Here is a 23269-nt window from a genome sequence, read left to right as displayed (position 1 = left end):
TATGTGTAAAAAAAATGAGCTTGGTGCATGTGTGTGTGTATGCCTGACCTGTGCAGATATATTTACACATATGATCCTGAGATGACTTTGGGTGTCATACTCTACCACTGCTTGTCTTATGTCCCTGAGAAAGTGTGTCTCACTGAACCTGAAGTTCTAGAAACTATCCTGTTTCAGTCTTTCAACAGTGCTTGAGTTACAAGCCACGCCTAACTAGGATCCAATTTTTATCTGTGTTCTGGAATTTTTAATTCAAGTTCAATTGTTTCCACAGCAGGTATCATTAACTACTGTGCCATCTCTACAGCCTCAAAACTTCTGGTTTAAAAATAACAAAATATTTTAATGAACAAACTGTTATGAAATCAATCACTGCCTCGAGCAGTCTCAAAATGAGTTACATGTGTGATTACCAAGAAAACTGTATTTTGGTGGCTGTCCTCTTACCGTTCCCATGCCCCTTTGTGGTAGGTAGGTAGGTTTTCCCCACTGTACCAAAAGCTATCAGTCAGGTCACTTACCCATAACTGTGCACTAACAAAGGTATCAGATGCCTTGCCTCTATTTGAATGTCATTTTCACCGTACTCTCAGCATCCCCTCCCATTTAGTGTGCTTTTCTGAAGGACTGTGGGAATAAAGACTTCAAAGGAGATCAGTCCACGATATGTGTATGGCAGAAAACATCATCGCAGCTCCCTAACACTCCTTTATATAAAAAGTCCAGGTTGTTTTGCTGGGGGGCTTCATCCCAGCTCTTGGAATAAGACCCCTACCCAGGGAGGATCAAGACCACTCCCACAGACTGTTTAAACTGCGCCCCCCCCCACCCCCACCCCCAGAGGTTGAGAACGTGGTCTCCGGATTCAGGGCGCTCTCCCCTTTCCTCTCTTCCCCTCTCCATGGGGCCACCCAAGAGCATTACATTAAACATGGGCGTCTTTTAATTCAGTTTAATTTGGTCTGATTGGAATTATTTGCGTGGGCGGGGAGGATCGTCTAAGAAAAATATATTCCTAACAATATAGAAGGGCAGGAGTCAACTTATTCCATGATTTTAAATTTTAAATACACAATGCAAACTCATTGCCAATTGTACAGTTAGTAACAGTTCTGCTAAGTATCTTTGGAGCGCTTGCTTTGCAGAGGCATAAAGGGTGTCTCATGAGTAAATTTTTTATTAAGAAAAACTAAGCATGGGGGGCGGGTGGCATGGGGACCAACATACATAAAGGAACTACAGAAATATTTAACAAATTACCAGAAGAGGCGGGGACCAAAAGGGGAAACGGTACTGTTTGTAAGATCATATCACAAAGTATAAAACCAGAATGCCGAGAAAAAGCCGTCATAAAACACAGGCTATATGTAAAGCCTCTGAAGGGACCTGGAAGGGAACCACTTATTCCCAAACCCAGAGCCGCGAACGCCGAGCTTTAAAGGCGGATGCCGTAAAACTCGAGGCCTCTAGGCAGCCGGAGCGTCCTGCTTTGCGGCAGCGCCCGGCGGGAAAGCGAGGCGGGCGGGCGGTTGAAGAGTCCTCGCCCCGCCCCCGCCCGCTTTCCAGCGCTCGGAAGGAGGCTGAGCAGGCTGGGACCCAGCGCTGGGCGCCGCTTAACACCCACTCCCCGTCGCCGGCGTCATGGAGGCGGCGGTGGATGCCGAAGTCGAACCTGAGGATGGCGACAGCAGCTGCGCGGACGTGTGCTTCATGGACAAAGGCCTGCAGAGGTAGCTGCGGCCACCCGATGGGACCCCCTGGTCGGCTGGCTGAGGTGGCGGGGTCCTCCCTGTCCTCCCACCACAGCCCGGGACCCCCCCCCCCCTCCCAGCACAGCCCGGGGTCCTCTCGGTCCTCCCAGCACAGCCCAGGGTCTTCCCTGTCCTCCCAGCACAGCCCGGGGTCCTCCCTGTCCTCCCAGCACAGCCCGGGGTCCTCCCTGTCCTCCCAGCACAGCCCGGGGTCCTCCCTGTCCTCCCAGCACAGCCCGGGACCCCCTCCCCCCCCGCCCTCCCAGCACAGCCCAGGGTCTTCCCTGTCCTCCCAGCACAGCCCGGGGTCCTCCCTGTCCTCCCAGCACAGCCCGGGACCCCCTCCCCCCCCCCCGCCCTCCCAGCACAACCCCGGGGTCCTCTCGGTCCTCCCAGCACAGCTCGGGGTCTTCCCTGTCCTCCCAGCACAGCCTGGAGTCCTCCCTGTCCTCCCAGCACAGCCCGGGACCCCCTCCCCCCCCCCCCGCCCTCCCAGCACAGCCCGGGGTCCTCTCGGTCCTCCCAGCACAGCCCGGGGTCCTCTCGGTCCTCCCAGCACAGCCCGGGGTCTTCCCTGTCCTCCCAGCACAGCCTGGAGTCCTCCCAGCAAGCCCGGGGTCCTCCCTGTCCTCCCAGCACAGCCCCGGGTCCACCCTGTTGTCCCAGCACAGCACGGGGTCCTCCCTGTTCCGACTGGTTTTTAATTTCCTGTGCACGAGGCACCATTAGACGGTCGTCCATATACTTGTTGAATGTACCACACAACTCTTCTAGCTGACCCTGTTTCGTGGTACCCAGACCATTCAGTGCTTTTGTAAGGATCCTAGACTTTTCCTTTTTTTTCCTAATTTCTTTTTGTTTATCCCTTTCACGTCATACATTTTGATCCCATTCATTTCTCCATTCCTTAGCATCCACCCTGCCCTTGCAGCCCCCCAAAATAAAAGAAAACTGTAGAGAAAAAAAGGAAAAAATTAAAAATCTCGTCATCGAAGTTGTAGTGTGACATAGTGAGTCACCCAGTGAATCTCTTTGTCCATGTGTCTTGCTTACAAGTGTTCCTTGCAAAGAGCCTTTGGACTGATTCGAGGCCTTTGGTTTTTACTACACCATCAAAGCTGGGTCCTCACCAAGACTCTTTGGATATCTTGTTATAGGTATTTTCACTGCAGGAGTCTCCCTGTCTTTATGGGGGTGCCCTACTCTGTCCATGAACCTTGGCATTTATAATGTTTAAAACAGCTTAGTCTGGCTAAATCTGCAGTTTGTTAGGGAAGAGATTTTTCAAAGGAATGCTTGTATTTATATTTAACAATGGTTATCATTTCCAGGATGTTGTCTGTGTGAATGTTATATATCATTACTAATGCCCACAGCAATTCTGCAAAGTCGCTTTTCTAATAAGCAATGGATATGGGATTTTCTATTTTAGATACATTATATAATTTCTGACACTGCGACCAGTGAACAATTAAATTCAGCAATATTCATTTCTGATGTGTCAGAAAACATGGTTATTAAGAGCATATGGTAATTGCACAAGATCTGGCCCTGAATAATTCTGTAAATGATAGAAGCTAAATAACTGGCAAATATATCAAACAGGCATCTTTAGAAATTGGTGATTTGAGGTCTGAAAATGTTTGCTTGCTGCCAGTTAGTTAGTAGGTTCCCTGCACCTTCATAGTAGCCAGCACAACCACAACTGTTGCGTGTGCTGTTCCTGCGCACATTCATCTAGCACATCTGCCCTGTGCGCTGTAGTTCAATGGAACTATTTCTGTGTTCTACTATGCAAGTTTCACTTATAAGTGGTAATTGAGGGAGTAGAAAGATGATTTCTGTTTAGAGGAAATGTGTTCTAACTTGCAGTTAGAGCAGACAAGAGTCTTCCCACTAGGAAGAGCAATAATTAGTGATTTTCTTAGATATCAACTAAATTCTAGACTGACTAGCTATCATAGACCTTAAAGTAATTAAAGTTAGAAGCTCATGCATTTAATGTTGATTTATGTCAGGTTGATTTTTGTCTGTTGGTTTGTTTAATTGCCATAAACTGCTTAAGAGTTGTGAAAATTAAATGAGAAAAGGGCTTAAGAGTTGTGAAAATTAAATGAGAAAAGGGAACAGCTTTAAAGGTTACAGTTGCTCATTCTTAGCTATGAGAAGAGGAAGAGTCAATTTTCTCTAAGAATGCCACCACCCCTAATAAGTCTACCGATGATGTGAGATGTCTTTCTGTATATGTGTTGCTTTTATTGGTTAATGAATAAAGCTGTTTTGGCTAATGACTTAGCAGAGTATAGTGAAGTGGGAAATCAGAACAGAGATGGAGAAAGTAGGCAGAGTCAAGGAGATGTCATGTAGCTAGCTGCCAATGAGAAAGATGCTACAGCCACCGGAATCTTTCCGGTAAGCCACAGCATGTGGCAATACACAGGTTAATAGAAATGGATTAATTTAAGATAGTTAGCTAAGAATATACCTGAGTAATTGGCCAAGCAGTGCTGTAATTGATATAGTTTCTGTGTGATTCGGGTCTGAGCAGTCTCCATCTACATTCCATACTCCAGTGGAAGACTGCACATCCAAGGATATTTTGCAGCTCAGATTGGCCTTGGTTGTGGAAACAAACCAAAATGGACAAAGTTGAGTAGGAAAGGAAGAGAGAATGGGTTAGGAAGAGGTGAGAGAGAGTAAATATGATCAAAATACATATGTATGAAGAACTTGAATGAAGTTCTTAAAATACATATACAAAAGAAGCAAAACAGAGAGGTATGCTAACATTCAGGAGCTTTTCTACTTACTGACTGTTGAAATTTCCCTTACTCTATACGACAGTGACTTTGCATATGCAAGCTGAAAGTACCCAGAGTTACTCATCCTTCTGTGTTTGTATAAATGAACCAAAATGTTAGTATGCATGGTAATAAAATATTGCAAGGAAAAAAATAGGAAGGACTTTTTTCTAAAGTCAGTAGACAATGTATTCATTATAATCTGCTACTTGATTAATTTTAACTATTTGGTCATGCTTTAAAATATGTTTTCATAACATTTTCTTTTATAGTATATCAGAGTTATCTTTAGATTCATCCCTTCATGCCATCAATCTGCATTGTAATAACATCTCCAAGATCACATCCATTGATCACATTTGGAACCTACGACATTTAGATCTGTCATCTAATCAAATAAGTCAAATTGAAGGACTGAACACACTGACAAAACTATGCACTTTAAACTTGTCCTGCAATTTGATCACAAGAGTAGAAGGTTTGTAAACTATTATATGTAGTATTTTGTGTAAATGAAAATGAAGAAAACTATGTGCATTTGTTTTCTTCCAGTGAATGGAATTAATAGAATCATAAAATTTTGAAAATTGACCATAAAACCTACTATGAATTTGTTTTATTTTCCCATAAAACTGTCTTTTAAAAGCTAAATACACACACACACACACACACACACACACACACACACAAAACCCAGCAGTTGATTTCACTGTATCAATCTGAAATGGTGCTATGTCTCTTTATTTAAACCTTATAAAAGCTATGTTTTATCTCCCCCTGCCCCATTTTTAGGACTTGAAGCACTGGTTAATCTGACTAGACTGAATTTGTCTTATAATAATATAAATGATCTTAGTGGTAAGTAGACGTGCTTATATTTCTATAATGCTGAAGCTTTACAGTATGTTAGGACTTAGCTCAGTGTTGAGAAACTCCAAATAATAGTGATGTTTTGACCAAGGGTTTTATCCAAATGATGTATTTCTATCAAAACCATTGTTGCTGCCAAAACCATACCCATGTCAAAAGTAGAGATAAAGAAGAGGATGATCAGTAGCAGAAAAAGCTAAAGTGAGGAAAACCTACTTTCGGATGCTATACTTAATCTTAAATAGTTAACCACTATAGTCACATAGAAAGAGGTAGTTACAGTAAACCTCTGACAGTGATAGAAACTTTCTATATCTGGTGCCTTCTCGTGTGGCTGCCAGTAGCCAGGTATGAAAATTGACATGAAATATGACTGGTTGGGCAAGGGACTGAATATTTAAATTTTAATTTAAATATAAAAGCTACTAATGACTATGACATTGCACAATACAGACATGAAGGACTGCAGGGACTTGTATCTTAAAGGTTAAAGTCATTTATTCAGGTGGTCAGCATGCCTGAGAAGGTTTTGAAATTGTTACATGTTTTTTATTAAAGGGATATAACTAATAAAATTTCAAAATTCTTAGGATTACCAGTTAGAACTAACAAAATTTCACTAATCTCATATGCTGTCTTAAAAAATTTTTTCCCCTACTTGTTACAGGGTTGATGCCTCTTCATGGACTGAAGTATAAACTTAGATATATTGACCTACATAGTAATTGTATAGATAGTATCCATCATTTACTTCAGTGTACAGTCGGCTTGCACTTCCTAACCAATCTTATTTTAGAGAAAGATGGAGAAGGTAATCCTATCTGTCTTGTACCAGGTAGGTAGTAGTTAATTTAATATGATGCTTTTCTTCTGAATTTGGTGTTCATGACCCACTTTCATTTCAGTCTTAAGCTTTGCAGTTTTAGGTTTTTGCTTTTTGTTTGTTTGTTTTTAGTATGTTTAGAAAAACATAAAGAATTTATTGGAAAATAACCCTAAATTGCTTCTTTGTTAAAAGTATAAAGGATAAACAGGCCTCTCCTTCCTTTCTTCCTTCCCTCCCTCCCCCCTCCCTCCCTCCCCCCTCCCTCTCTCCTCCCTCCCTCTCCTCCCCTCCCCCCTTCCTCCCTCTCCCATCCTGAGACAGTATCTTTTTTAATTCAGGTTGGCTTCAAACCATGAACCCTCCCTCCACTCTCTAAGTGCTGGGATTGCAGTTATGCACTGTATGAATATATTACATTATTAATTGTGGCTTTTGAAAGTTTAAACTTACATGTTCATTTCACAGCACCCACATGGTGCCATTCATAACTTGAATTTCAGGTCAGTACCCTTTCTTCACCTCTGTGGTCACCAGGAATGCATGTGGTACATGCATACATAAAAGCAATACTCAAATGCATAAAATAAATCTTTAAAAGAAGTTCAAGCACTGATTTGCTACATTTCTATCTCTCTTTTGAGGTCTTTCCAACCAATTAATTGAACCTTCTGAGAAATATTTAGTATTGAAATTACTTGAGGGATTAGTTAGATGGTGTACCTTGTCACCATCCTGATGACCTGAGTTCAGTTCCTAAAACCTACATGGTAAAAGAAGAAAAATGACTCTCACAAGCTGTCCCTTGACCTATACATGTTTAAAAAAAAAAAGAAAAAAGAGGGAGGGAGGGAGAGAAAAAGAGAAATTGGTTGAGGACTTAGGTAGATGGCTCAGTGGTTAAGAGCACTGGCTACTTTTTGACAGGATCTGGGTTCAAGTCCAGTACCTACATGATGACTCACAACCGTCTGTAACTCCCATTTCTGACTTCCTTTAAGGTAGGAACCAGGCACACACATGAACAGACATACATGCAGCCCAAATGCCTTTACATTTTTATTGTTAAAAAAAAAGGGAAGAAATTACTTGAGTAAAATTTAATATTAGTTTCTATTGGATTGTATACCATTGTAATGTTAATTTGGCAGTTTTCTTGTTTAATTCTTAGGAAAAGTGAATATTTTTGTCTTAAATAGTTGATTTTGCATATTCTAATATTATGTGTCATTAAGAAGAAAAGGTGGGATATTTCACTAATATCTCACTATGCCACTCCAATTGCCATTTTTTCTTACCATTTTATGATGGTCATATTAATATAAACAAAAGACCTGCTTATCTTCTCAGAGTAAAATGCTGTTGATTTCATACATTTATAATCTCAAGGTAATTTTTCAGACCAGATGGTTTCAGTGATTTGACTTTACCAGGAATGGTATTTGGGATGGGGTGGGAGATGCTTTGCCTCTCTTGAATTTACTGATTGTGTGTTGAAGATGCTGAGTACATAATGTTATTGTCAGTGCTTCATCAGACTGACTTTCTTGTTCATGCAGAGTATACCTACTAGCTTGGTTTGTTCTAGAAATAATCTCTTAAAGTATTTATGCTTTGGTTTTGAACTCTGTTTCCAAGGGTACCGAGCTATCATTCTCCAGACTTTGCCACAACTGAGGATCTTAGATTGCAAGAACATTTTTGGTGAGCCAGTAAACTTGGAAGAAATAAACTCATCACGCCTACAGTGCTTCGAAGGACTTTTGGATAACTTAGTTTCTTCTGATTCCCCCCTGAATATAAGTGAGGATGAGGTAGAGTATTGGTGGTTTTTCTTAGAGAAAAGATACCTTCAAGTGTTAATGGATCAGAATATGAACTTTAAGGATTCGGGTTTGTTTCTGTGCCTTAGGTCGTTGACAGTATGCCAATGGCAGCACCGCCCATGGACGTATTACCTCCTTTGGAGCAATTCACCAGCACACCAGAAGATAATGTTTTGACCTCGCTCTTATCTGTGTGTCCATCTTCTGAACCAGAAAAAATTAATCATGAAAACGATTTTCAGAATGAAATGAAACTTCAGAAATTAGATGATCAAATCTTACAGCTTCTCAATGAAGTAATTTTATTTTTATTTTTCTGAAGGCTAATATGTTTATTAAAGAAAAGGTAGTTAAGAAAGTATGAAGTAGAAATTTGACCAACCAAAAGCATCATATTGACTATATCTGTATTTTTGTTTTCTTTACAGAAATAGAATTACCTATAGTAACAGTGGTAGAAAACAGTAGGATGTGGGTTTTTTTTTTTTTTGACTCATTTTCTTGTTGCCTTCCTTCATGAGTATCAGTACTGGTATTGCCAATAATATTTTATTGTTTTGTGAATGTAGCATCAATTAATAGATATTTGACTATGATATATGATTATGAGCATTATAGTCAAGTTTTGATTTCTCTTTGCTGTGTACCTACATGTTGCTTATCCCCATCTTACCTTTTGGGTAGGAGTTGCTGGAACATCCCATGTCCCTAAGACATGTTCATGAGAGTTCTAGTTTACCTTTTTTAAGATGTGGTCTTAACTGTGTAACACAGACTGACCTTGATGCTTCTGGAGCTCTGGATTACAAGCATATACCAATATACCTTGCTCTCATGTGCCTTTTTCATTGTAAATCTTCCTTTTGACTCTTTTGGAATATATCCTGGACACAGAATGTTATGTGTCTTAGATTCTGTTAGAGTCTTCTAAAAAATGTTGGCATTCTTATATTTAGCATTAATTTGATTTGACTTAAAACTCTAATTTTGTCTAAACAAGTATTAGTTCATATTTCATTTGTTTTTAGAAATTGCCTTTTATTACCTCTTGTTTTTAACTCAAAAGATTTTCCTTTTTATACTTGACTATTATAGTTTCTCCATAGAAAACTGATAGTCTCAGATTGAAACATTGTCTATTCTGGTCCATTTTGCAATTATCAGCTCCCATGTAGACTAGTCTTACCTTTTTATCACTTTGATGTCTTTAGTTTTAACTTCTATTTTTGTTTTGCTTCTTTTTCATTTTCCCAGAGTTTATAATTGTCTGTAAAAGAGTTGAGCTACTGAAAGCTCTTTTTTTCTTTTTGTGCCAGAACTGAATTTCTTGCCTTCAGTTTCAAAGAGATACAATTTATACATCTTTAGTCTTATAAAATGTTTTAATATTTAAGAAGACTTTAAATTTTAATTATACTGAACAGAACTTTTAACAGGCTTTATATCTTTCTTTCTTTCTTTCTTTTTTTTATGTTCTTAGACTTCTAATTCTTTAATAGATAATGTTCCCGAGAAAGACCTCGGACCAAAAAGAGACGCAGACATAACATCTGAAAGTGACTATGGGAACAGAAAAGAGTACAGTCGAAAAATTCCTAGAAGAACAAAAATCCCATATTATGCCAGGACTATTCAAACTATTAAACATCACAATAAAAACAACGGTGCATTTGTAAGGTACATGCTTGGTCTTAGTGAGCAAATGAGGTTACGAAGGCAGGAGCAGCTGACTGACTTCTTGGCTCACAATGATAAACCTGTCAGTTTTATCATCAAATTTTAGGGCATAAACCTAACCCTTGCCCCCAGTCCTACAGTTTCTGCATCCATGGATTTAACCCACTACTGAACAAATAAAATCAAACAAAAGAATTATATGTTTACTGACATGAACCATTTATTAGGTTTAAAATTAATTGCTTCTGATTGAACATTCACAAACTGTTTTTTCTTGTCATTATTTCCTAAATAATGTAGTATAATATATAGATTATTTTAGGTATGATGGCAGATATTGTATTGTATATAAAAATTAGTCTAGACAACTTAATATATACTCACACAACTATGCCATTTTATATAATGGACTTGAGCATTTAGATATTTTGTTATTTGAGGTTGGTTCTGGAACCAATCCCTGCAGAAAGTTAAGAATGGTGTATTCATATAAAAGATTGCTTTCTCTTTGTACTTAGCAAAGTTGAGAAATTAATACAAATACCAAAATGCCACTGTATTACTTACAGTGGGAAGAAAGGCTAAAACACTTGAGTTTTCCTGACAAGTTTCTACTCTATATGTAGGCTCATTTAGCCAGAAGGCCTAGCTAACCAGTACCAACTAAGCAAATGTAATGATTACGTTTTTGACATGAGGATTTAGAAATCTGATGTCTGTATTTTCATTGCAGAGATATCAACCTTGCTAGTTGTTTAAAAAAAGACTACACTTTTTGCCTGCATAATTCTTTTCTTAAATGTTTGTTATTTAAATTCTTTATAGTGATCCAATTATACTTTCATGTATAAAACTTACTCAGTCCTCTTAATAGTAAGAATATACTTCTTAATACTCTGGCTAACGATAGAATCTGTTTATTATGCTATATTGTGTCAATTTTAAACTTTAAAGTACCATAGGGTATTTAAATCATGTTTTCAAATTTTTATATTAGAAATCATAGTCTATTTCATCTTGAATATGTTGAAAGACTACACATAAAAAATCATAATCTTTTTAAAATTCTTGACTCTAAATAGTGAGTCAACAAAGCACATCCATTGTGAAATTTATGAATTAGCTTGTCCAATTAACTATTACCTTACTTAATACATTTTTTGTTTAAAAAATTATTTGCCGTATATGTGTGGGTGTTTTACCTGCATGTATGTCTGTACCGTGTCCTGGTGCCCACTAATGAACAGAAGAGGCATCAGATCCCCTGGAACTGGGTCACAAATTGTTGTGCTGTTGTGCCATGCGGGTACTGGAAATTGAAACCAGATCCTCTGGAAGGGGAGCTAATGCTCTTAACCACTGACCCATCTCTTCACACCCTTACTTAACATGTTTTCTAACAATATTACTTATATATGTAACTAGAGGTGTTTGTATTGCAAAACTGTACTTTGGATTATTCTCTGCGTTTTATTCTTTGCAGTTGTAATCGCAAAATGAGACAGCCTTACCTTAAAGATTTATATGTAAGATCGTCTTTAGTTAACTGTAATGTTTTAAGAGACTTAGACGAGCAGAAGACTGACATAATTAAAGTAGACAAAAGTGTCTCGGACGACAACACTTACCGGGTACGGTTTAGAAAGTTAAGAAAAACTTAGATATAAAACCCTAGAAAGTTAACCATTCTTTATGAGCAATAAATGTTTTGTAGTTTTATCACTGATGGGAATTGGCTTTTATGCTTCCTCATTTCCAGACTTTGTGTAATATTACTGCTTTTACATTTGCTAACGATGAGATCAGTTGAAATGATGCTACATTCTTGTGGCGGAGTATCCATTACGAATTTTCCAGCTCCTTTTTCCCAAAGAAATAGTTCCTAGTTTAAGGGTGATACTGTATTATTTCAAATATAAAGATAAATCTTCATGTTTTTCTCAAAGAAGTATGCTGTATAACTGTCTTGTTGGTTGTCCTAAAACCCAATTTTGGAAAAGGATTCAGAGATGCTTAAAATATTTTAAAAAATTCAAGACTTGCTGATTGTATTAGATAACTTTGCCCTTATTTTATATGTTTGAGTACTGGTTATTCTACTATGCTCTGTAAAACAATGTGCTCTAATAGTCGGATTGCCTTCTATAATTGTCATGACCCTAGCAACTGACATTCATTTGATACGGTTGTGTACCCAGCGCTATTCTGCGCTGTTCTTTGTGCTTTGAATTCATTAACTCTCATCGTAGCTTTTTATAGCAGGTACTCTTATTATAAAATAAATGAAAAGACTGAGGCAGCAAGAACTTGGGTAACTTTTTCAAATTCACAAAGCATTGCTATTTTCTTTTAGTCCCTCTTGGAACAGTTAGACCAAGAGAGAGAGATGAGGTGGAAAGCTGAGCAAGCTGAAAAGAAACTTATGGATTATATCGATGAGCTGCTTAAGCAAGCAAGTGAGAAAAAAGATGTTCACAGCCTGGCTCTCATTACCACAGACAGGTAAGACAAAATATGCCCTTAAAGATGTCCCTCAGAGCTTGAAGATTACTAGACGTGGAACCAGGAAAAATTAGGGGGAATGAATACATTTGACTTTCACTTGATTTTAAGATTTAGTGCTTTCTTGTTACATAAATGGGGAATTTGGGGTACATGTAGTTGACCACTTGTACTGGGAAGTGTCAGGTGGGTGAGTATTATACATAAACAATGAGATAAGATTTTGTGGGGTGCGGTGACTTGCTTTGTAGAGTACCATATTTATAAAGGGCTGGCACTGGCCATTGGCACATTTCTCTTTAAGGTTTATGAATCCTAGTCTCTGTTTATGTACTCACTTTCTGCTAGGTTTGGTAGTACCACATAGCCCAAGTTTCCTAATTCTTTTCTTATTTTTTCTTGTCTAGTCTGTCTCCTATTTGTCTGAGGGTTTTTATTTTAATGTTCCTCTATCTTATTTCATTATGTGAAAATACATTGATTTCTATGGTTAATTCTGACATGATCCCTTTTATGAAATAGTTATTAAGTTTCTTCTCTAGAGTTCCTTTCAGATTTTTTGTTTATTTGGTTGGTTGGTTTTTATTTTTTGTTTTGTTTGTTTTTCTTATCTCTAAAAGAACACTAGGTCTCCAGACTTGCTATTGGCCATAAGTGGATTGGGAAGTTGCTACTAGTTCAGTTTTGTATCTGTAGCATGGATACTTCCTCCTATAAAATCTTTCCTGAATGCTGGGCAGTGGTGGCATAGGCCTTTAATCCCAGCACTCAGGAGGCAGAGGCAGGTGGAATTCTGTGAGTTTGAGGCCAGCTTGGTCTACAAAAGACAGGCTCCAAAGCCACAGAGAAGCCCTGTCTTGAAAAAAAAAAAATAATAATAATCTCTTCTGAATATCAAATTGAGGTACACTGTTTCCAACCTGATCCCTAATTTATTTTAGACATTTGGTTTTATAATACTGATACTTAAAAAACAAAATCCTGTCCTACCTGCTTGTTTTATATGTTGTACTTGTGTGATAGGAAAAAAGAAACCACGCTAAACATGTACAGTGAGAATCTTTGTTGCTGCACATTTTTGGCACTCTTGTGTGAGTGCCTCTGTCAGTTTCCTGCCTTATTTGTGTTTGAGGGATCACTGTACTGAATATATGGAAGAAAATCTCCCGGGGGCCTAGAGTTCCAGCCTCAGCACCCCTCATGGCTCAGAATAGGATGTTTATTTAAGGCAAGTGAAAATCTGAGGGTTAAAAAAATTAACTCAAGTACATTACTGCTACATGTTCTTTATTCCTTTGCATGAAGAAGCAACAAGAAGAAAAAGAAGAAGGGGTGATCTTCATGAGGTTTCTGTAGTTGGAAAATTCCATAGGGAAGGACAATGATAATATGCATAAGGAAGGGAATAAGGCTCAGAACAGCCTCAAGAGCAGAGCCCTGTTACATGACAGGATTATAGAGATCGAGGATGAGTCACGGGGACACTATTGAGGATAGGATTCCTCTTCAGGATAAAACCAAGCTGTTTTAGGGGTTGTTTTATTACATTTTATTTCCTTTGCATTATAGTTGAAATTCCTTTTAGTGTTGGCTTTTTGTTTGTTTGTTTGTTTAGTTTGGTTATGTTGTGTTGTGTTGAGTTTTTGAGGCAGCATCTTACTACATAGCTCTGGCTGGACTGGAAATCACTAAGTAGAGTAGTCTGGCCTTGAACTCAAAAGAGCTTTAGTGGTCTCTGCCTCCCAGTGCTTGGAATACAGGTGTGGTCCTCCAGGCCTGGTTTGGCATACTTTGTCTCTTGTTTGGGGCTATATGTGAATAATTTTTGTTTTATTTCATAGTATAGGTATTAATTAAATACACTTAATAGAAACTAATCTCAACTGCTCGCTGGATTTCATTGAATTTGGGATGTTTGAAACACACTTCCTTTCTAGCTCTATACAGTCTCTCGTTTGTACCTGATGTCAATGGTCCATGTTCATTACTGTCTTGAGAAGTCAGTCTCAGTTGTTCTGACTCCGCTTTTATCTACACCCATGTGTGTTTGGTATCTTGAGATTAATGCTTCACAGCTCTTGATGTTATTGTGTGTATCTTGTATCCATCACCTAGTCTGAAGGCTAGGGATCATACTATGAATAATGTTATGTCAACAGAGTAAATCTCATTTATTATAGTATCTTTATTGTTCCAACCTCTTTGGACAATAGACTTGTTGATCTAATGAGTTAGCAGAGTGCCTTTCCTATATTTTGTGTGTTTTCAGGTTAGCCCATCCTGAGAAAGGAGCATCTTGCTTCTTACTCTGTATTCTTTACTTAGTAAATGGTGTGCCATTAATATTCTGTCAGCTTCCAAAACTAGAAATAATTGTTCTACCACCTTTTTCTCAAAGCCAATTGTTATCAATATATTCTTGATTCTGAATCTTAAATTATACATCTCCTCTGATACTGATCTCCCTTGAGAGCGGTGACTATACCTTATTTATACCGAATGCTTTTAAAAACTTCACATCTAGCCCACAGTTGAGACACACTAGGGGTAAAGTATTGCTGTGAAATAATAAAGTTTATCTAAGTTTCTTTAATTTGTGACCAATGTTTTTCTGTTACAGCAAAATGTTAGTTTCAGAGTCGGGACAAATGCATATATTACTTCAGATACTGATCACTATTTTAAGCCTTAACATTGATTACAGTTTTCATTATTTTTGTACATGTAACATTCTTACGATTGCATATATAATTTATGCTTCAGGCTAAAGGATGTTATTTTTAAAGAGAGACATTCCAAGGCTCAACTTGAAATTATAGTTCACAGACTTCAAAATGAAGTTAAAAAGCTAACTATTGAACTAATGAAAGCACAAGATCAACAGGAAGATCACATCAGACACTTGAGAACCCTGGAAAAGGCATTGGAAAAAATGGAGAAACAGAAAGCACAGCAGCAGCAGGCACAGGTATCCGAATGGATCCATGATGTGGATGAACAGATTCATGGCTTCCTCCCTGAACCTAATTGAATATTATAGTAAACTCAAAAGTTACCAGGCTCTGTGCAGAAATTAAGTCACTGTTGTTTTTTATATAGCATTCACACAGCCTGTGGATTGTGTCTTTATTCTACCAGTACTTACATAAAGCAATTATAAGAGTTGACAGAAATATTGCAGGTAGGTAGGCTCATATTTTTGAGAGATAGCTTTCAAATCCGTGAGGTACTTGAAAGAGTTTTCACTTTCATGCTTTTGTCATGGAACCTGTCAAAACATGTGATGCAAATCAATAATAATTGATGTCAGTATATTTGATGTTTCAACTTGGTCTGACAATATCATTCTTAATTCAGTAAAGTTTGAAAACAGCTCAGTTATCAAGTCATGCCATTTAATCAACATTTAGAGGAGCTGCCATAAAATACAAGTTGGTAGTTGTAGGGGTGGCCATGAAGCTCTTAAGTCTGCCGGCTTTTCTGTATAAGGACTTTCCCTTTTCTCTCAGATACTGATCTTAGTCATGTTCTCCCTAACGTGCTGAATGTCGGCACACCCAAAAGCACTCTCACTCACCATGTGTCTGGCAGCCTGCTTGTTTAACCTCTGTACCTAACTCCAAAAGGCATGACTTTTTCCCCTTCTCCATCTTCCCCCTCCAGGTAGCTGCCAGGGTCTACAGCTTGCCTGCCCTGTGGCTTTTCTTTTAAACTAATGAAACTGCCCTTGGCCTTTAAACAAACTAACCAAATATAAAGTACAAGCAGGCAGTGACTTTTAGTGCTATATGTACCATATGTATGACACACAAATGAGACTACAACTAACTTTAGACCAAGAGGCAGGGGGATAATTGTGGGACTGTTGTAATCCTTTGTACCTCATTCAGATGAGACTTATCCAAGAGGTGGAGCTCAAAGCCTCGGCTGCTGATCGAGAAATAAACTTACTTCGAACTTCTCTTCACCAAGAAAAGGAGCAAGTGCAACAGCTTCATGAACTTCTGGCATTGAAAGAAGAGGAACACAGGTGAATGAAACGTATCAAGACAATATTGATATTCATAAGTATAAATCGAAATTTCTGGTTCTGTCCACCCTCCTTCCTACCCAGCAATTGACCATTTAGTGACGTCTGACAGAATTAACTCATGGAGGGCTGACAACATGGCTTAACACCAAAGCCTGACAAGTACGGTTCCTGGGACCCTTGTGACACAAGGAGAACCTGCTCCTGCAGGTTGTCCTATGACATCTATGTATGATATAACACGTAATCTGTCAGCCAATCAATGTAGTGAAAAAAAGGAGTAAAATCAGAATTAACTTAAGAAAAAAAACATATTTGCACCTCTATTAAATTCAGTCCTTTAGAAATAGCAGCTGAAAAACAAATGTGTGGCTTTGGTGTCATCATGAAAAGAAGATTCTTATAAATAATGCACCTTATTTCTACATTTCTTCAAGCTTAACAAAAATTGCCCATCCTGTAGAGAGGTAGCTGTTAATTTCCAAATAACTATTGTAAGACTACTCGGTATTTATTCTTTAAACCAGTAGACTATGAACTTTCTCTGTCTATACATTTTTGTGTTTTAAAGCAAAGAACTGATCTTCCATTAACCTTAGGTGATGCAAAATGTTAATGGCTATTTAAAGACCTTTGAATTCTTATTTTCATGAACTGCATTGCTTTGGTTTCCATTCCAGGAAAGAAATTGAAACTAGGGCGTTTTTCAGTGATGCAGAGTTTCAGGATGCACTAGCTAAAGAAATGTCCAAAGAAGAAAGAAAGCATGAGCAAGAAGTAAAAGAATACCAAGAAAAAATTGATATATTAAACCAGCAGTATTTGGATTTAGAAAATGAATTCCGTATTGCTTTAACTGTTGAAGCCAGAAGATTTAAAGATGTAAGAATTGATGTGTAGTTCTGTTGATAAGAGAACCACATTTTAGAATCTTACAGTCTTTCCATCTCTGTTAATGCTATTCTCAGTCTTCTAAGTGCTTATGCCAAAAACTAATGCCAACATTGACTCCCTTTTCTCTGATACTCCATAATGAGTACCTTCCGAGCTTTTTGTAGTGTTATTTTTAGAATATAGTCTTTCTTACCAACTTTGTATTAACATGTGAGTTAGATGTTATACCACTCCTCAACTAATTTGCCTTTCCATTTTATTCAGAAGGATAATCAGAACCCTGTGTTGTAGCTGACTTCATGTTCTTGCCATTTTCCCCTTTCTTCATGCTACTCCCATCACATGTGTTATACTGTTCCTTGAAGCACTTCCTGCCCAGACACCTTCCCTGTACATTTACATTCTTGTTGTCTGCTGGTAACTTCTCAATAACAATGTCATTTAAAATTGAACATTCCTCTTACAGTACTTTACATCCCTCTAAGCTTACGTTTTCTATATAGTTTCATGACGCATAGTTTCTTCCTGTTGGTATACTGCTAGTCTCTAACTACTACAAGACAATTTAGTCTGTTTTCTCCATTAGTAAGTACACTGCAGTGCCAAACAGTGGCTGACCTATAGCAACTGCTCAGTGAGTATGTGTCATACAAATGAATCTTGGTTCTTACACTCACTACTTAGTTTCTTGGGTAACTAAACAAATGAGGAGCAGACCCCTTGGGTCTGTGTTTTATCTGCTGGGAATTAGTAGATGGAAACAAACTACCTCTGATTTTTGTTTTGCTAAAATGCAAGGTTTTTAAATGAAAATTGTAAACTGTTTCTAGGTGCAATATTTTCTATTTGGGAAGCTGCTGTTTATAATATGATTTTGAAATATAGGTTCAAGATGGTTTTGAAGATGTTGCAACTGAGTTAGCCAAGAGCAAACATGCTCTTATTTGGGCTCAACGCAAAGAAAATGAATCATCATCTTTAATTAAAGATCTGACCTGTATGGTGAAGGAACAAAAGACAAAACTCTCAGAAGTCTCCAAATTGAAACAGGAAGCAGCCGCGAATTTACAGGCAAGAGTCTGGAGTGTCATTTCCTTGGAGCTTTCGCATCACCTCAAGTGTGAGCAGTGCAGTTCAGGGTACTCAGGATTAATTTGGAGATGTTCTTGATGAATGTATACCTTGTGAAGTTAATGATTTCATAGATGATATTGCTTTCATCAAAATATCTAAGCGTGTCAGGTATAGTGATGCACACTTTGAGCCCAGCTCTTAGGAGACAGAACCAGTCAGAGGGATCTCTGAATTAGAGTCCATCCTGGTCTACATTTTGAGTTCTAGACCCTTTGGGCAAACATAATGATACTCTGTCTCAAAAAAATAAATAAAATATGTAAATAAATTACTTAAGTAAATTTACTTTTATGAAGGTGTTACCAGTTGCACGTCATACTCAAAGGTGTTAAGGTTTGAGAAGTGCCACTTGTGTTAATGGTATTAATTAGCCTTTAAATTCATGTCTATTAATATTTGCATTCTTTCACCTAAGAACTCAACTTTTGTAAAGTTAAAGATAATTTAAATATTTCATGAGAAATTTTGACAATTGTAGGTTCAGTTTTTTTCTTTAACAATTATAGAGTGAAAGCTTTAGAAAATAGCTTTTTAGATGTTGGCATTTGCGCATGTGTCTTAAAACTTGGTGTAAATTTTGGTAATATTTACTTTTTAATTGCTTAAAGATATAAAAAAGAAGTGTACTTTAATAAAAATTTATAGTGTATATAATTTGAATGTTTATAATTAAGTGAAATAATTGGTGATTTTGTGTTTTGGGGGTGTATAGAATCAAATCAACACTCTGGAAATTTTGATTGAAGATGACAAGCAGAAGAGCATTCAAATAGAAATTCTTAAGCATGAAAAAACGCAGCTTATTTCTGAGCTAGCAGCCAAGGAGTCACTGATCTATGGTTTAAGGACAGAACGAAAAGTATGGGGACATGAACTAGCACATCAGGGTAAGTCTCAAGTTTTTAGATGGAACATAGCCATTGTGAGAAAGCAATACATGTCGATATTGAAGTAAAAAGGTGTTTCCCTGCCTCTGAAATGTAAGGTAAAAGCAGTGCTTTATCTGGTAGGATAAATACGCATTTACCAGCCAGAGAGGAACACACACCTCTCAGGAAGTAAGAAATCATTCCAGCAGTTAAGTTGTTAAAGTGCCCAGGCATGGCAGTACATGTCTGTAGCTGCTGCTGCCCTGGAAGCTGAGAAAGAAAAGAGCAGATGAGGGAATGGTAGCTTTGATACTTTTATTCTATTTGAATTTATTTTTCACCGATATATAAAAACAGTAAAAATTTATATTTTCACGGGATACTGTGGTGATACTCCTCTATATTAATACTAACATCTAAAATGAGTATTCATATTTGTGACATTTACAGTATTTTGCATGGAAAGAAGTAAAATTTTGTATGAATGAAAACCTATATACATTGTAGGTAAATTCTTAGTCTTGTTTTTTTTCTGATTGTTACTTAGCAAAGGAAAGTTGAAAACCATATCTCAACATTTACAAATAGCTTGGAAATTTTGAATTGTTAGGTACTGTTTAAAACAAAGTATTATTTATTTATTCTATAGTAATTTCTAATGTGGTTGTTCGCTCCATCTTACCTATATAGGATCTATAATAGCTGAAATATTTAGAAAGCTTTCCTTCTAAATTCCTGTTGATTTGCATTATTGTTTGCTTTGGGTTTTCAATACGATTTTTCTGTTTTTCTCCTTATTAGGCTAGGTTTTCATAAAGCACAAAAATTCCCAAGGTGTGTTGTTTCTAACTGGCATTTGTTTCTTAGGATCGTCACTAGCTCAGAGTCGTGGGAAATTAGAAGCCCAAATTGAAAGTTTATGCAGAGAGAATGAATCTCTGAGAAAAAGCCATGAAAGTGACTGTGATGCCTTAAGAATAAAGTGCAAAATCATCGAGGACCAAACTGAAACCATCAGAAAATTAAAAGACGTAAGCTTAATGTTTTCTTTTGGGAAAAAGGCTGATGTCATATTTAAAAATAATAATTAATATTTTTAATCTTCAATTGTTGTAGATTTTTATTTTGTTTGGTTTTGGGCTTTTAGGTTTTTTGTCTTGTTTTGTTTTGTTTTTCAAGACAGTGTTTTTCTGTAGCTTTGGAGCCGGTTTTGGAGCTCTATCTGTAGGCCAGACTGGCCTCGACCTCCCAGAGATCCACCTGTGTCTGCATCCTGAGTGCTGAGACTAAAGGCGTGCACCAGCACCACCCAGCTAACTGGTGTCGATTTTAAAGAGAGAAAGAATATCATGTATCCTTTTAAAGTTTTTCACCTTGCACTCAAAAGTACTATGTGGTACTTATTAAATTGAATCTTAATTTGATTTTGTTGTTGTTGTTGTTTTTACTGTTTTTTGAGACAGGGTTTATGTATCTATGTATTCCTGGGTGGCAAGGAAACAAACTAACCTGAAACTCACAGAGATCTGCCTGCCACTGCCTTGAGTGCTGTGGCCCAATGGCTTATTATTGCCATTGAAATAACAGAACATGAGGCATCTGTAAAAGATTAGCCATAACAAGAAAATTTAGTATTATATATAATGTTATGTTCAATATCCTTTTAGGTCTTAAGTTTTACCATATGCAACATCTAAAATAAATTACTGATTTTTTTTTAAAGTGTTTACAAGAAAAAGATGACCAAATCAAATTATTACAAGAAAAGATCACTTTCGTAGAAAAATGTACTCAAGAGCAACTTAGTGAAAAATGTTCACAACTAGATAATGTGATTGAAAAATTAGAAAGACACAATGAGAGAAAGGAAAAACTAAAACAACAGTTGAAAACAAAGGAATTAGAACTTGAAGAAATCAGAAAAGCTTACAGGTATTGTATAATACTTGCCACTGAGAAAGTTTTAGATTAATGATTTCATGTTCTTCGCTTTTAAAGTTATTTCCTGTCTTTTTAGCACATTAAATCAGAAATGGCATGATAAAGGAGAACTACTCTGTCATCTTGAAACACAAGTAAAAGAAGTCAAAGAAAAATTTGAAAACAAAGAAAAGAAACTTAAAGCAGAGAGAGACAAAAGCCTTGAGCTACAAAAGTAAGCATTAAGTCATGAAGGATGTGGGATCCCTTTAAACATACATACTGCACAGGCTTGGTAAAACACATGCAAAGAAAGAAAAAGATGCCAAAGTAATGGCGGACATAACTAATTTGCTAAGAAAATTATTTTCATGCCATCTATAAAATAGAAAGTAATAGTCCCCCCATAACTTGATAAATATATATTTCTCCATATAGCGTAGTCCCTGAACGATAGTAATTATTATATGTACATTTTATTACTAACATTACTGTCACTATCTGAATAAAATCTTGCATGGTGTAAATGGAATTCAGATAGTCACTTGAGTGTCAAGAGCAATGTAGATTTAAATAACAATTAGCCTGCATAAACTGAGGAAGAGAAATGATTTTAAAAGAGATCAAAAAAAAAACTACATAGCTAACTGCAATTTTTTTAGTTTCATTCTAAAAAAATACTCAGTAGGAAATAAGGATTTACCTTTTAATATATAAATCTATTTTAAAGATAATTTGTAAGATAGAGGTTTCTGTGGGAAGTGGGTATTATAATTTAATTGCTGGTTCTGATTTCAAGATGCAGAGTGTTATTAATAACAGTCTGCAGATGACTTCTCACTGCACCTAAGAAAAAGCCCACTTAATCTGTGTACCCATCTGCATGGGGTATTTTCTCTTTTTTTTTTAAAGGGATGCACTAGAAAAGCTTCAAAGCATGGATGATGCTTTTAAAAAACAAGTTGATGCAATTGTTGAAGCTCATCAAGCTGAAATAATACAACTAACAAACGAGAAGCAGAAATATATTGATTGTGCGAATTTAAAGGTACTGTGAGTTAAGATTTACTTTAAAAATCAATATTAAATGATTATAGTTAAAAAATTAGATTTTTGAAAATTAGAAGAAGCTACACATTTTAATGCTATAACTACTGAAGAACACATTGTCAAAGTTGTCCTGCATCCAGGCACCACTTGGGTCATTTCTCGGTAATAACTCCAGTGAACCAAGTCCTAAGTTAGATCCCAGTTGCACTTGTCCACGATCTTGGCAGTCTTCTGTGAATTTCCCTTTGGTTATGGCAAGGAAAAAGTGTAAATGAAGTCTACCACTGCCTTGAGAAAGTTCTCGGCTATCGCTTTCCTATTCATTGGGTCTTAAATTAGTCAGCTTTGTCATCTTGATGAGAATGAGTTCCTGGTGCTGCCAAATCAGACATCAGGTACTTTACCTCAGAAGGAAAATGGTCAAACCAAGGTATTCTAACAATCACACAAGCATTCCAATATGGCCACTCTGTTGAGATCCACAAGATTCAAAAATACGTAAAAACTTTTCATTAATTTTCAAGTAGTAATGGAAAAAAGCAAACAGAAGGAGGGTGTGTAAGATTCATAAATGAGCAACCAAAAAGCGTTCAAAGGCAGAAAACACAGTGGTGTGTGCTTATCCTGTAATCTTAGTATTTAAGATGAGGGAGGAAAATCAAATGTTCCTGCCAGAGTGGGCTAAATAGAAAGATATCCAAAAAAAGGGGAGGAACTGGAAAGATGGCTCAACTGTTAAGAGCACTGAACAATCATGAGGCTCAGAGTTCAGATACTGTTATCCACAGAGCAAAAGTCAGGTTACCACACCCTATAAATGCCAGTAACTCCAGCTCTGAGGGATCCACTGCCCTAATCTGACCTCAACATACATTCACATACTCATGTAGACACATACCAACTCTTGCACACATAAATAAGTAAGTCTTAAAGACAGACACAAAATCATTCTCAATTAGAATGTAGTTTAAGTAAGTTTATAGGAATAACGACTAAGTTATTTCACTTGATGAAGTCAGTGGTGGTTTCAGATATTTTATTTAATATCATATAAAAGTGCTGTGGGCAATAAAACAGGAATTAGGCTTTTGGCTGAAAATACTGAGGATGATGTTGGACCTA

The 23269-nt window shown here is 37.2% G+C and overlaps 1 protein-coding gene across 6 annotated transcripts in view; it reads left to right on the top strand.

Moving 5' to 3' along the window:
• Window positions 1–1507: 1507 nt before the first annotated feature.
• Window positions 1508–23269, top strand: part of Lrrcc1 (leucine rich repeat and coiled-coil centrosomal protein 1) — a 39302-nt gene continuing 17540 nt past the window's right edge. For 2 of the 6 annotated variants that reach the window (XM_041630299.1, XM_041630297.1), the window contains exons 1-18: window positions 1508–1730; window positions 4825–5030; window positions 5345–5410; window positions 6090–6257; window positions 7884–8059; window positions 8158–8367; window positions 9552–9748; window positions 11232–11379; window positions 12102–12250; window positions 15014–15218; window positions 16141–16280; window positions 16961–17162; window positions 18060–18245; window positions 19021–19195; window positions 20045–20208; window positions 20901–21109; window positions 21195–21332; window positions 22010–22145. In XM_041630299.1, coding sequence (XP_041486233.1) covers window positions 1642–1730; window positions 4825–5030; window positions 5345–5410; window positions 6090–6257; window positions 7884–8059; window positions 8158–8367; window positions 9552–9748; window positions 11232–11379; window positions 12102–12250; window positions 15014–15218; window positions 16141–16280; window positions 16961–17162; window positions 18060–18245; window positions 19021–19195; window positions 20045–20208; window positions 20901–21109; window positions 21195–21332; window positions 22010–22145 — 2964 coding nt within the window. In that variant the 5' untranslated portion in view covers window positions 1508–1641. Of the gene's footprint in view, window positions 1731–2488; window positions 2566–4824; window positions 5031–5344; window positions 5411–6089; window positions 6258–7883; window positions 8060–8157; window positions 8368–9551; window positions 9749–11231; window positions 11380–12101; window positions 12251–15013; window positions 15219–16140; window positions 16281–16960; window positions 17163–18059; window positions 18246–19020; window positions 19196–20044; window positions 20209–20373; window positions 20567–20900; window positions 21110–21194; window positions 21333–22009; window positions 22146–23269 lie in introns of those variants that run through there. The other 4 variants (XM_041630298.1, XM_041630300.1, XM_041630301.1 and 1 more) reach the window with 4 other exon arrangements.

Source organism: Microtus oregoni, unplaced genomic scaffold, assembly GCF_018167655.1.
Source record: "Microtus oregoni isolate MIOR12 unplaced genomic scaffold, Mior012 000034F_ref0000314, whole genome shotgun sequence".
In the NCBI taxonomy this organism is placed as follows: Eukaryota; Metazoa; Chordata; class Mammalia; order Rodentia; family Cricetidae; genus Microtus; species Microtus oregoni.
The sequence above is the reverse complement of the archived record's forward strand: the minus strand, read 5'-3'. Positions and strand labels throughout refer to the sequence as shown.